The 14031-nt window shown below is 41.8% G+C and overlaps 1 protein-coding gene across 5 annotated transcripts in view; it reads left to right on the forward strand.

The window, feature by feature from the left end:
* LOC123760383 (myelin regulatory factor-like protein) overlaps window positions 1-14031 on the forward strand; it is an 86332-nt gene that overhangs the window by 36081 nt on the left and 36220 nt on the right. For 2 of the 5 annotated variants that reach the window (XM_045746050.2, XM_045746049.2), the window contains exons 2-4: window positions 3028-3115; window positions 7885-8016; window positions 11695-11943. In XM_045746050.2, the coding sequence (XP_045602006.1) occupies window positions 3028-3115; window positions 7885-8016; window positions 11695-11943 (469 nt within the window). The remainder of the gene's footprint in view (window positions 1-3027; window positions 3116-7884; window positions 8017-11694; window positions 11944-14031) is intronic. The other 3 variants (XM_069338239.1, XM_045746051.2, XM_069338238.1) reach the window with 2 other exon arrangements.

A 14031-nucleotide genomic window follows, 5' to 3' on the forward strand; every position in this document is an offset into this window, starting at 1 on the left:
TCCAAAGGTATGCTACTAGACTAGTCCCAGAACTAAGAGGCATGAGTTATGAGGAAAGGTTGCGGGAAATGCACCTTACGACACTGGAAGACAGAAGAGTAAGGGGGGACATGATCACAACCTACAAAATCCTCAGGGGAATCGACCGGGTAAACAAGGATGAACTATTCAACACTGGTGGGACGCGAACAAGGGGACACAGGTGGAAGCTGAGTACCCAAATGAGCCACAGAGACATTAGAAAGAACTTTTTTAGTGTCAGGGTAGTTAGTAAATGGAATGCATTAGGCAGTGATGTGGTGGAGGCTGACTCCATACACAGTTTCAAATGTAGATATGATAGAGCCCAATAGGCTCAGGAATCTGTACACCTGTTGATTGACGGTTGAGAGGCGGGACCAAAGAGCCAGAGCTCAACCCCCGCAAGCACAATTAGGTGAGTACAATTAGGTGAGTACACACACACACACACACACACACACACACACACACACACACACACACACACACACACACACACACACACACACACACATGAGGGGATAAGAAAATTCCTAACAGATATAGCATGGGAAACAGAGCTCAGGGGAAAGACGGCCCAAGATATGATGGATTACATCACGCAGAAGTGCAAGGACGCAGCAAACAAGTTTGTCCCAGTCCAAAAGGAAAACAGAGAAATGAAGATGAGAAACCCATGGTTTAATCGAAGATGTAGGCTAGCTAAGCAGCAAAGTAAAAGGGCATGGAGAAACTATAGGAATAACAGGACACTGGAGAGCAGAGAAAGATACCAGAATGCCAGGAATGAATATGTCAGGATGAGAAGAGAGGCAGAAAGACAATACGAAAATGACATCGCAAGCAAGGCAAAGACTCAGCCTAAATTGTTGCATAGCCACATTAGGAGAAAAACAACAGTAAAGGAACAGGTTATGAGATTAAGGATAGGGGCGGAAGGATTCACTACAAATGACAAGGAAGTGTGTGAGGAATTGAATAAGAAATTCCAGGAGGTCTTCACCTTAGAACAAGGAGAAATTCCAGAGGTAAGTGAGGGAATAGCTAACCAGGAACCACTGGAAGAGTTTGAGATTACCAGTGGGGAAGTAAGGAAGTGTTTACTAGAGTTGGACGTGACGAAGGCTATAGGCCCAGATGGAATCTCCCCTTGGGTTCTAAAGGAAGGAGCAAGAGAACTGAGCCTACCACTCTCCATAGTGTATAACAAATCACTGGCAACAGGGGAACTGCCAGATACTTGGAAAGCAGCAAACGTAGTCCCGATATACAAGAAAGGGGATAGACAGGAGGCACTGAACTACAGGCCAGTGTCCCTAACCTGCATACCATGCAAGCTGATGGAGAAGATTGTGCGAAAAAAACTAGTGGAGCATCTGGAGCGAAGGAACTTTGTAACACAGCATCAACATGGGTTCAGGGATGGCAGGTCCTGCCTCACAGGGTTACTTGAATTCTACGACCAGGCAACAAAAATAAGGCAAGAAAGAGAAGGGTGGGCAGACTGCATATTTTTGGATTGTCAGAAAGCCTTTGATACAGTGCCACACAAGAGGCTAGTGCGAAAGTTGGAGATGCAGGCTGGAGTGAGAGGGAAGGTACTCCGGTGGATAGAGGAATACCTAAGCAACAGGAGACAACGAGTCTGTGTGAGGGGTGAGGTCTCAGATTGGCGAGACGTCACAAGTGGAGTCCCGCAGGGGTCAGTCCTTGGACCTATACTGTTTCTGGTATATGTAAATGATCTCCCAGAGGGTATAGATTCGTTCCTCTCAATGTTTGCCGACGATGCAAAAATTATGAGGAGGATTGAAACAGAGGATGATAGTAGGAGGCTACAAGATGACCTGGATAGACTGAGTGAATGGTCCAACAAATGGCTGTTGAAGTTCAACCCGAGTAAATGCAAAGTAATGAAACTAGGCAGTGGAAACAGGAGGCCAGGCACAGGATACAGAATAGGAGATGAAGTACTTAATGAAACAGACAGAGAGAAAGATCTAGGAGTTGATATCACACCAAACCTGTCTCCTGAAGCCCACATAAAGAGAATAACGTCTGCGGCATATGCGAGGCTGGCTAACATCAGAACGGCGTTCAGGAACCTGTGTAAGGAATCATTCAGAATCTTGTACACCACATATGTAAGACCAATCCTGGAGTATGCGGCCCCAGCATGGAGCCCGTACCTTGTCAAGCACAAGACGAAGCTGGAAAAAGTCCAAAGGTATGCTACTAGACTAGTCCCAGAACTAAGAGGCATGAGTTATGAGGAAAGGCTGCGGGAAATGCACCTCACGACACTGGAAGACAGAAGAGTAAGGGGGGACATGATCACAACCTACAAAATCCTCAGGGGAATCGACCGGGTAAACAAGGACGAACTTTTCAACACTGGTGGGACGCGAACAAGGGGACACAGGTGGAAGCTGAGTACCCAAATGAGCCACAGAGACGTTAGAAAGAACTTTTTCAGTGTCAGAGTAGTTAGCAAATGGAATGCATTAGGAAGTGATGTGGTGGAGGCTGACTCCATTCACAGTTTCAAATGTAGATATGATAGAGCCCAATAGGCTCAGGAATCTGTACACCAGTTGATTGACGGTTGAGAGGCGGGACCAAAGAGCCAGAGCTCAACCCCCGCAAGCACAATTAGGTGAGTACAATTAGGTGAGTACACACACACACACACACACACAGAGGAAGCAACCCGTACCAACTGTCTAACTCCCAGGTACCTATTTACCGCTAACTAACAGGGGCATCAGGATGACGGAAACTCTGCCCATTTGTTTTTCTGCCGGGATCAAACCCTGATCCCTAGGTCCACGAGTCTAGAGCGCTGTCCACTCAGCCAGCCAGCCCCCTGTGTATACCTAATTTTGCTAAAAAAAATAAAATAAACTGTACCGCTGGAAAGTATTTTGGGGAACATATGATTTTGTTTGTATTTCTTGACAACGAGATGTATATTGTTTAACTAATGTAGTGTTGTTGTGTTGGCAGAGCGCGACTGGGAGGGTGGCGTTGACAACGATGGCCTGGACATTAGTCAGCTGGAGAGTTACATCAACGATGACAACACTGACACTATGTGAGTACCGCCGTCATCTACCTCTACTCTGGCTCATATTACCCGCCGTCATCTACCTCTACTCTGGCTCATATTACCCGCCGTCATCTACCTCTACTCTGGCTCATATTACCCGCCGTCATCTACCTCTGCTTTGGCTCATATTACCCGCCATCATCTACCTCTACTCTGGCTCATATTACCCGCCATCATCTACCTCTACTCTGGTTCATATTACCCGCCGTCATCTACCTCTACTCTGGTTCATATTACCCGCCATCATCTACCTCTACTCTGGCTCATATTACCCGCCGTCATCTACCTCTACTCTGGCTCATATTACCCGCCGTCATCTACCTCTACTCTAGCTCATATTCCCCGCCATCATCTACCTCTACTCTGGCTCATATCTCCCGCCATTTGTATTCAATATACAGTCTTCTATGGGCGTTACATCTGTAAGACTTCGCATATTACTGACTCAGTTTTAAAAAAACATATCCTCATATACTGCCTTCACCACTAACTGCTAGTGTCATTGTTATCTTGTGTCTTTGTCATTATAACCCAACATAACATGACAACATAACAACCTAACTGAGCATTGTTGTTAAAGATTCGCTACCTGGAACAAAGTTCCAAGTAGCACAGGCTATGGTGAGCCCGTAGTGCCTTGTAACTGAGCAGTGTGTGGATAATATTGGGCAGCTTACAGGAGTTGTGGGGAGAAGCAGTGAGTGAGACTGTGTATATTCACCTAGTTGTGCTTGCGGGGATTGAGCTCTGCTCTTTCGGCCCGCCTCTTAACTGTCAATCAATCAACTGTTACTAACTACTAACTAATTTTTTTTTCACATACACACATCCCCAGGAAGCAACCCGTAACAGCTGTCTAGCTCCCAGGTACCTATTTACTGCTAGGTAACAGGGGCATCAGGGTGAAAGAAACTCTGTCCATTTTGTTTTCTCACCGGCGCTGGGAATCGAATCCGGGCCATAGGATTACATGTCCAGCGTGTTGTCCATACAGCCACCGGCCCCTAGTGTGAGCAAGTGAGGCTGTGTGTGTGTGAGTAATTAAGTCTTCTTCCTACGTCACTATAAATACCCTCCTCTAGCTAGTGTATAGATCCATATTCCACATAGCATCTTAACTTTTTATGGAGCGAAGACAAGAACACAAGTTGGTAGAGTGTGAGGGTGCCCGTGGGACACACGTGTCATTGGTACGTCCAGTATAATAGGGCAGCCTGGGTCCAGCCTTCCCTCGAGGCCTCGACCTACGTCCAGCCTTCCCTCGAGGCCTGGAACTACGTCCAGCCTTCCCTCGAGGCCTGGAACTAGAGTATAACAGAGGGAAGGACAAAGATGCATCGTCATCATAATCCCACATCAGTGCCTGTCGGTGGGTCCCAGGAGACCAAGTCCGTCACCGCCTTGTTGAAAGACTTGTTATTCTCGAATTTATCTGAGGGTCATTAACACTAGCGGCCTCGACGAAGATAGGAAGCTGGCGGCTTGTCAAAGGTCCCCATTTGTCTTGATAATTTTTTCAAACTGGATCTTAGAATTCATCAGTGTTTGGGCATGTACAGCTTTGGCGGGTAGGCGGTTCCAAGGGCTTATAACCCTGTGGGTGAAAAAGCATCTCCGGTTTTCAGTCCTACAGACAATATGAATCCCAGAGCACATAGAGGTGTCTAGAGACGAAGGGGAAAATTTTCAAGGAACTTTTTTCCTTTGAAATTTTTCAGTCATTTCTGTGTACAGGAACCTTGGCAGATATATGGGAAAAGGTTAAGATGGTTCCAGTCTACAATAGTGACAGCAAAGCACACCCTCTTAATTATAGACCTGTATTGTTGACAAGTGTAGCAGTCAAAATGTTGGAAACAAATGACACCAAATTGGTAGATCTGGAAAGAAATTATATAATAACAGACAGTATGGTTTTTGGTCAGGAAAATCCTGTGTAACAAATCTACTTAATTTTGTGTGATAAAGCTACAGAGATTCTACAGGAAAGAGATACTTGGGTTGACTGCATTTATCTGGACCTAAAAAGAAAAAATGTTTTTACAGAGTCCCACATAAAAGGTTGTTCTGGAAACTGGAACAAACTGGAGGAGCGACAGGTAGGCTTCTAACATGGGTGAAAAATTTTCTGACAGAAAAATGAGAGCAGTAATCAGAGGCAATGTATCGGACTGGAGAAACGTCACGAGTGGAGTACCACAGGGTTCAGTTCTTGCACCAGTAATGTTCATTGTCTACATAAACGACCTACAAGAAAGAATACAGAATTATTCCTACCAGAGAGCAGCACCTTTCCTGTGCCAGGTAAGTCCACAACAGGCTCACCATAGCCCGTGCTACTTGCCCCGCTCCTGTGCCAGGTAATCTACGGGCTCACTATAGCCCGTGCTACTTGGAACTTGTTCCGAGTAGCTGAATCTATAACATACCAGAGAGCTGACGTAGTCCCAATATACAAAAATGGGGATAGGCAGGCGGCCCTAAACTACAGGCCGGTGTACTTAACTTATATACCATGTAAAGTGATGTAGAAGATCGCGAGAAAAAAAAACTTAACTTTTTTCCATATCATACTTTTTTGTAAGAATCTTTCAAAAACTTTTCTTCACTTTGTGAGAGAAATCTTTAAGGTCATATCTTTGAACAACATTTTTTTTTAAGCTTCGGTATACATATCAATGTGCTGCTGCCCTATTGTATGTGGAAAATTCAAAATTCAAATGTTTATTCAGGTAAAGTATATACATACATACACGGGGTGATACAAATATTGTTGAATTTATAGATAGAGCTAATACATACAATGCCTAAAGCCACTATTACGCAAAGCGATTTTACCTGCAATTAACTTGTGAGAACTTTGGAGCAACTATGTTACTTTTAACACAGTTACTATAGAGTTAAAACAACTGATTTTAAACTTCTCTCTTTCTCAGCACACGCCCACATATTTCTAAACATATTTATTATATTCTTCATATTGTCCATACAAACTTTCATCTCGCCTAGGTCTTAAAATTTCCAATACTTGGTCATAACAAAAGAGTCCATTTCGATCTAAGATCTTGTAGGTTTTACCTGTATTTTCCTCATTCTTGGAGGATGCTGTTATTTCAATACTAGGACACGTTATCAAAGGATCAGTTTCCAACATCTGGTTCTTGTAGCTTGATTGGTTTTGCCAGTCAATCAAACTGTCCGCATCAGCCGTGACAAGGTATAGTGTTAAACTATAAGGAAATGCCGTTATTTCACATACGTTAAGAAACTCTACCGAGCCTAACCTGTTCTAGTAAGATTCAAACATCCTGTGGTTGGTCTCAAAACCTAAGTGTGTCATAATTTATTGGTAAAAGAGCAGTTTAGTCAACGCATATCAGAATGTTCGGTAATATGTTTATTGTTTGTGATGTGTGTCTATATATGTATGAACACGTTGTACTGAACGGGGTGAGAATAACTTGAGCTACCTCATCCCTTTGTGTGTATTGTACCTCAATAAACTTATTTCAATTTCAATTTAGTCAACTGTTTCCATACAGGATTTTATACAGGAATATATATAATTAAGGTATATATATATATATAATATATATATATATATATATATATATATATATATATATATATATACCTTACTTACCTTGCGGTTCCCTTGCGATGATTTCGGGTCTCAACGTCCCCCGTGGCCCGGTCCTGGACCAGCCCTCCTGGTTACTGGACTGGTCAACCGGGTTATTGGATACGGCTGCTCGCAGCCTGATTGATCTGGGGCCAGATTCACGAAGCAGTTACGCAAGCACTTACAAACCTGTACATCTTTTCTCAATCTTTGGCGGCTTTGTTTACAATTCTTAACCAGTTAATGAGCTCCGAAGTACCAGGAGGCTGTTTATAACAGTGACAACAATTGACTGGGAAGTTTTCATGCTAGTAATCTGCTTAATAAATGTAACCAAAGCCGTCAAAGATTGAGAAAAGATGTACACGTTCGTAAGTACTTGCGTAACCGCTTCGTGAATCTGGCCCCAGGTCCATATCAGCGAACGAGTATTTCCTTACGTTCCTTCCGCTCACTTGTGCTTCCAGCTTCTCCCTATCTCCTTTTTTTTATCCTGCTTTCTCTCAATTTGAAGAAGCTATCCTTGTCCGTCTTATCTAATCCCCTTAATATCTAATAGGCTGTGATCATATTCCTTCTGCCCTCTAGGGTTGTGAAATTTAGTTCCCTTAGCCTATGTTCATAGATTAACCCTTTCAACTCTTGCACTAATATTGTTGCAAACGTGTGTACTTTTGTAATTTTGGCTTTTTGCTCCACAAGTGCAGGTTCCATACTGGTGTTGCATTCCAGTATTGGTCTAACAAATGTGGTGTAAATTTAGGTTTCTAAACGATGTTCTTATATTTGGCAGTACGCCATAGCTGCCCATGTTACGGTGTGTGTGTGTGTGTGTGTGTGTGTGTGTGTGTGTGTGTGTGTGTGTGTGTGTGTGTGTGTGTGTGTGTGTGTGTGCGCGCGCGCGCGCGTGTGTGCGTATGTGTGTGTGTGTGTGTGTGTGCATGGTTTAGCCTTCCCAGAAGCAGGAGAACCAACTGTCGAGGCCGTTGGTTGTGTCTTATGAAGCGTCATTATCCGAGTGTGTTCATTATACTAAACCCCAGATATTGAGAGTTTGGGGGTCTACAGCGTACACATGTGAGTATATGAAGTAAGAGGAGAGGTTATAATGAGTGGACCTCTGCACACACAGGTACTTCGGTGACCTACAGGGCGGCCTGGCCGACATGAAGGGTCTTGGGAGTGGCACACCAAGGGACTCTCCTTCACGTTTCCTGCACCATCACCACCACCACCATCACCACCACGCCAACCTCCAGCACCAGTGAGTTAATACACACTATAATGTTCCTCAACTCTTCGTCTACCCTCTACTTCTACCACCTTTATCATCATTCTCCATTATGGAAATTCCCTTTCACCCTAGCTTCAGTTATTACTTACATGTATCATGCACACGCTGCCAAAGCCACCTCCATCCACAACTTTAAGGCCAGACTCGACAAAGAGTTTGAGCGTCACAACAGTTAAGTTGTACACAACAGGTACAACAAGGCCAGCAGGTGAGGTATGAAGAGCTAGACCTCTCTCCCTCCTAGGTGTACCTCCTTACCTATCAGGTACTGATAGGTAAGTACTTTTAGGTCACCACACCTGCCAAGATACTGTGTTCCAGCTCTACATGTCGCCCCTGTGTGACACTATATGACACCCTTCATGTCTGAGACTATATGACACCCTTCCCCAGTGAAAGACTACATGACACAGAAGAAGTCTTAAGACTATGTGACAGAAGGCGTCAAAGACCACATGATAGAGGGAGCCTATCATTACTGAAAGAAGAAGACTTTCACTACACGACACAGAGGGAGTATGGGACTACGAATCTCTAAATAGCATTTCTAATGTTTACTATTTTAGTTGTGTGTAATTGTTGATGAGTGTTGGTAAGACTGGTTGTTGAGAGGTGCTACGGACCAGTTGGAGCTGGTGTGGCCTGCCCCGGTGCTGGGACACGGCGGGCGCCGCGCTCCCTGCACCTTGCCTCCCCCTCCCCCTTGCCTCCCCCTCCCCCTCCACCTCTCACCTGTATATACTACACTCTGATGATCCCTACTAATGCACTCCCCTTATTTAAAGCGTAAACATTATACAGTAATGACATAAGATGGTTGTTATCGAGCGGTGACACAAGAGCAGCTGAGGGAGAGAGCGGACTCGTACCTATGACACGTGTATTAACGGGTCCTTCCTCCTTGGTACACCTTCCCACTCTCACCAGTCCCAACACCTGCAGCCTTGTACCCCGTCTTTGTACCTCCTGTACCCCGTCTTTGTACCTCCTGTACCCCGTCTTTGTACCTCCTGTACCCCTCGTCGTACCTCCAGTACCACTCGTTGTACTTTCTGTATCTCTCGCTGTTCCTCATGTACTCCTCCTAGTACCGCCTGTACCCATCCTTGTAACTCCTGTACTTATCCTAGTATCACTTGTACCTCTCCTTGTACCTACTGTACCACTCCTAATACATTCTGTACCTCCTCTACTGCTCCCCCTTGTACCTACTTAGAATGAGTCTAAGAATACATGATAGAATGAGGCTAAGACTATATGACAGAATGAGGCTAAGACTATATGACAGAATGAGGCTAAGACTATATGACAGAATAAGGCTACGACTATATGATAGGAGTCTCGTACTAACGACTCAGGAGTTTAAGACATGATTCAGATGGAGTATGTGTGTCAGAAGGAATTAAGTGTCATGCAGAATAGAGCCAGTGAAGGGTAGAGGTGCCATAGACACAATCAGAGAACACTGAACATCAGAGGTCCACAATTGTTCAATACCATCCCAGCATGAATAAGAAATATTGCCGGTACAAAAGTGGACATTTTCTAGAAAAAAATGAATAGTTTTCTTCAAGAAGTGCCGGACAAACTGGGCTGTAAAGGATATGTGGGCCTGTGGGCCGCTCCAAGCAACAGCCTGTTGGACCAAGCTCTCAGAAATCAAGCGTGGCGCCGGGCCGGGCTGAGAGAGTAAACGAACTCCCTAAAGCTCATGCAGGTACACCCCTCCTATCACTACAAGCCCTCCTAGTACCTCCTACACTCCTCCTATCACTACAAGCCCTCCTAGTACCTCCTACACCCCTCCTATCACTACAAGCCCTCCTAGTACCTCCTACACCCCTCCTATCACTACAAGCCCTCCTAGTACCTCCTACACTCCTCCTATCACTACAAGCTCTAGTAGTTAAGCTCACGTTGCTGCATGATGCACTATGCATTGCAAAGAATATATTGTACCAAAATTTCTTGCATCTATATAGTTATTAGCTTCTTGCTGCTGACGTATTTATAAGAACTTTTTACATTTAAGTTTTCATAATAGCTAACACTAGAATTCTTCGTAATGCTTTCCTAAATGTGTTTAATGTATGGTTTTTGTATTGAAGCTTCACTACTGTGTTCACCGGTCAGATGTTTACCACGTAGTCTTCTCCAGCACGGGAACCTTCTCTACTTCTTCTAAAATTTATATAGCAAGCATATTTTTGCCTTAAACCAAATTTCCTTATCAGAAACCATTAATCTTCATTAGAACCCCCCTTATGTTAATAAGAAACCACTTCTCTTAATTAGAAACCACATATGTTAATTAGAGAACACTTCTCTTAATTATAAGTTATTTTTTTTAAACATAAACCACTTATCTTGATTAGAAACCTATTCTTTTAATTAGAAACCACATATAATTATGTCATCTCCTAATTAGAAACCACTCCTGTTGATTACAAACCACATATCAGAAAGCATATTAATTCTAAATCAACTCTATAATTAGAAATTACATCTAATTAGAAACTACTGTTAATTAAAAACCATTCTCCTTATTAGAAAGCATTTACTTAAGTAGGAACCACCTGCTTATATAGTAATCCATATATTAGGAACTAATATCTATTAGAGGATATCCTCCTGAAATGATAGTCCTTATAATAACTACAGTATTTGGTTGATAGTACCAATATGTAGTGATGAACCAACAAAAAATTTAAGTTTTGTAGTAATGAAATTGGTCAAATGGGAAACTTGTTTAACTGTACCATAAATATAGAACCCTACCTAACCTCTCCTAGCAGTCCTAGGCCTAATATAATAATATATGTGCTATACTAGGTCTAGGAATGTTTAAGTTTGGTGTTTAGCTGCATTTTTTATAGATTCTATAAAATTTAAATTACAAAACGTCAACTTTTGGGTGGTCAATCACTCCATATTGGTACTTACACCAAATAGTTAATAACAGTACTGTCATTTCAGGAGAAGATATTGCTATATTACCTACCACTTACACTCAGTGAAAATATTCTTATAATAAGAAACCATTTTTGTTGATTATAAATTATTCCTAACAATAAGCATCTTTTGTTGGCTAGAAGCCACAGTTCTTAATTAGAAGCAACTCAGTTAGAAACGACTTCTCTTAGTTAAAAACAACTTCTGTTAATTAGAAACAACTTCTGTTAATTGTAAACCATTGCTTGTTTAGAAACCATTATCTTAATTAAAAAAAAAACTACTTATCTTAGCTTGAAACCAGTTTATTTTGTACCACCTATTTTTATTACAAACGCCTTCTAATTATTAATCATTTACTTGAATTAGAAACCACTTTTCTTAATAAGAAAGTGATTTTTTGAGTTTAAAACTGTTAGATTTCATTAGAAACGATCAATCTTATATAGAAGCCACTTTGCTTAATTAAATGTCACTTTAATTATAGACTACTTGTCTTATTACAAACCACTTCTCTTGATTAGCAACTGCTTATCTAAATTAGAAACCATTGTTTGCATCTTTGTAGTAACCCTATTTTTACTAGTTTCTCTTCTGTCTGCCCTCGAACTGGAAACAAGAAACCTATTTTGCATTAAAGCTCTCTTGCTATTGTTTCCATGTAGAAGAGTTTGCTGAGTGCACCTTTCACTGCAGCTCGGCCCCCTCGCAGCTGGTCATGGCTCAGCCTCACCTAAGTTCTAGTGGCTCTTCCACTACCACCAGCATGAGTGGCCCTCCACCTCCCTCCAGTATGGACAGTAGGCCCAGGCTGAGTGGCCCTCCACCTCCCTCCAGTATGGACAGTAGGGCCAGGCAATCCCAGGCCACAGGGGCCAGGGGCACTACGCCTATTGGCTACTACAACCCTTATCACAGCTATAACTCCGCCTACACTGGTTATCGGTGGGTCCTGCATGCTACCTTATCACTTTTCGTTGCCTCTTTTATGCATTACATGTAGTTATGTATTTCCATTTTACATTGCTTTTTGGTGGTTGGTCACTTTAGGCAATACATTTTCAATATGTTTGAACAAAATTGTAAGGGTAAATCATATGTATAAATATTTCAGCATATATTTTCGTATTATGTCCAAAAAATTATCAGGTAAGAGGTGTTATTCAATAAATTAAATTTTAATACTAAGTGGATTGACTTGGAAAAAATAAACGTGGAACCTGCATGCATTCATTGAGGAAACTGTCTTAAGTAACAAATCTCCTATGCAAGAAATAGAACAACTGACTGCTGAAGCATACAAAGTCTACTTGAAATGTTTCCCTTCACATAAGGTCATAAAGAGGACCAGCTAAGGAAGAGAACGCAGACGACAATACAGAAGACGGAACAAATTAATGGAACTGCTTTAGCAAACACGACTATCCCAACAGACAAAAATTAAACAGGGAGATTAAAGAAACACAGCAGAATCTGACACAATCATACCAGACTGAAGAAGGGAAATTTGGAACAAAAAATCACACGTGAGATGAAGAACAATCCAAAATATTTCTTCACATATGCGAAATCAAAATATTAAACCTCCACCAGCATTGAACCTATACTCACAAGTGAAGGTTCGTACATAGAGCACAAGGAAATAGGTAGAATCCTCAAAGACCAGTATAAGGCTAAATTTAGCTCCCAATGAAAGTGGAAGAGCTTCTTTATGAACGATATTCAAACCTCTAACAATATAACTGATCTCAACACAAACAGTTCATATTTTGAAAGATAAATTTACAACCTGCTCATGCACTCAGACCCAAGTCCAGATTCTTGGAATTCAATATTTATAAAGAAATGCGAAGTGCCAGTAGCACACGCACTCAAGTGTAGTGTGGAGGAAAAGCTTGGACACGGGTGAAAACCAGAAGTGCTTAAATCAGCAGATATAATTCCCCGACACAAGGGAGGGAGCTAAGCATTGGATAAGTAACTATTGGATTACATAGTGACGCAAAGTCTGCTGACAGACTTAAATAAGGTTAGATGAATAGGAACATTGTAGCACAATTTTAGTTCAAGATAATAACTACAATATAAATTGACGGAGATGATTACAATGATGAAGATGCATGTCTTAAGTATTAATATTGAGGAAGTGGATGGCACAAGATACAGTATGAGTTTGAAGCACAAGGTAGGAAACTGTACGGTTGAAATTAGGTACTTTTTTTATCTTACCTTTGACTAAGGCATAGGTTGGACAATTTTTTATTCATTAGGAAGTAAGTTTCATAGACTTGGGCCCTTTATTTGCATGGAGTGTTAGTTTGACTCTGGGGATATCAAAGAGATTTATTTCTAGTGTGGTGCTCATGGGTTCTATTACGCCTATCAAGAAAAGTTTCAGATGAAGATTAGTATTTAGGAACAAGGTTTTATACATGCAAATAGCACATGAGAATGTGTGAAGTGAATGTATGTTTAGTATGATGACCAGACCACACACTAGAATGTGAAGGGACGACGACGTTTCGGTCCGTCCTGGACCATTATCAAGTCGATAGAGAATGTTTAGTATGTTTAACAGATGGGCTGTGTCTGTCTGAAGACAGAGTTCGTTATACAGTGGTTCTGATACTAGATTTGACTGGATGATGATGATGATGATGATGAGCTTGAGATAATTTGCAGTGGTTGAACCCCCATGCACAGATACCGTATCCCTACCCACTGATAGCAATAGATTAGCGACGGCAAATCTCCCGTGATTGTGTTCGTTACAGAAACGACCAAAGACACATTCATTAATTTTAACATTGTGTATTAAAAATGTATTTCTTCTTATATATGTCAATATTATTATATATTAAATTTCTATTTATAGTTATAGAAATATAATATTATATATTACATTTCTACCTAGGTTAGGTTAGGTTCTGTTGGAGATTATTTGTATTTGAAGAGCGTGGATGAAGCATTTAAAGCGTTTTGGTTCGAACAGAGGTCGTCAACGAAACACTGTTCGAACGTCATCAGTCGTTT

This window comes from Procambarus clarkii, chromosome 39, assembly GCF_040958095.1.
Source record: "Procambarus clarkii isolate CNS0578487 chromosome 39, FALCON_Pclarkii_2.0, whole genome shotgun sequence".
Lineage (NCBI taxonomy): Eukaryota > Metazoa > Arthropoda > Malacostraca > Decapoda > Cambaridae > Procambarus > Procambarus clarkii.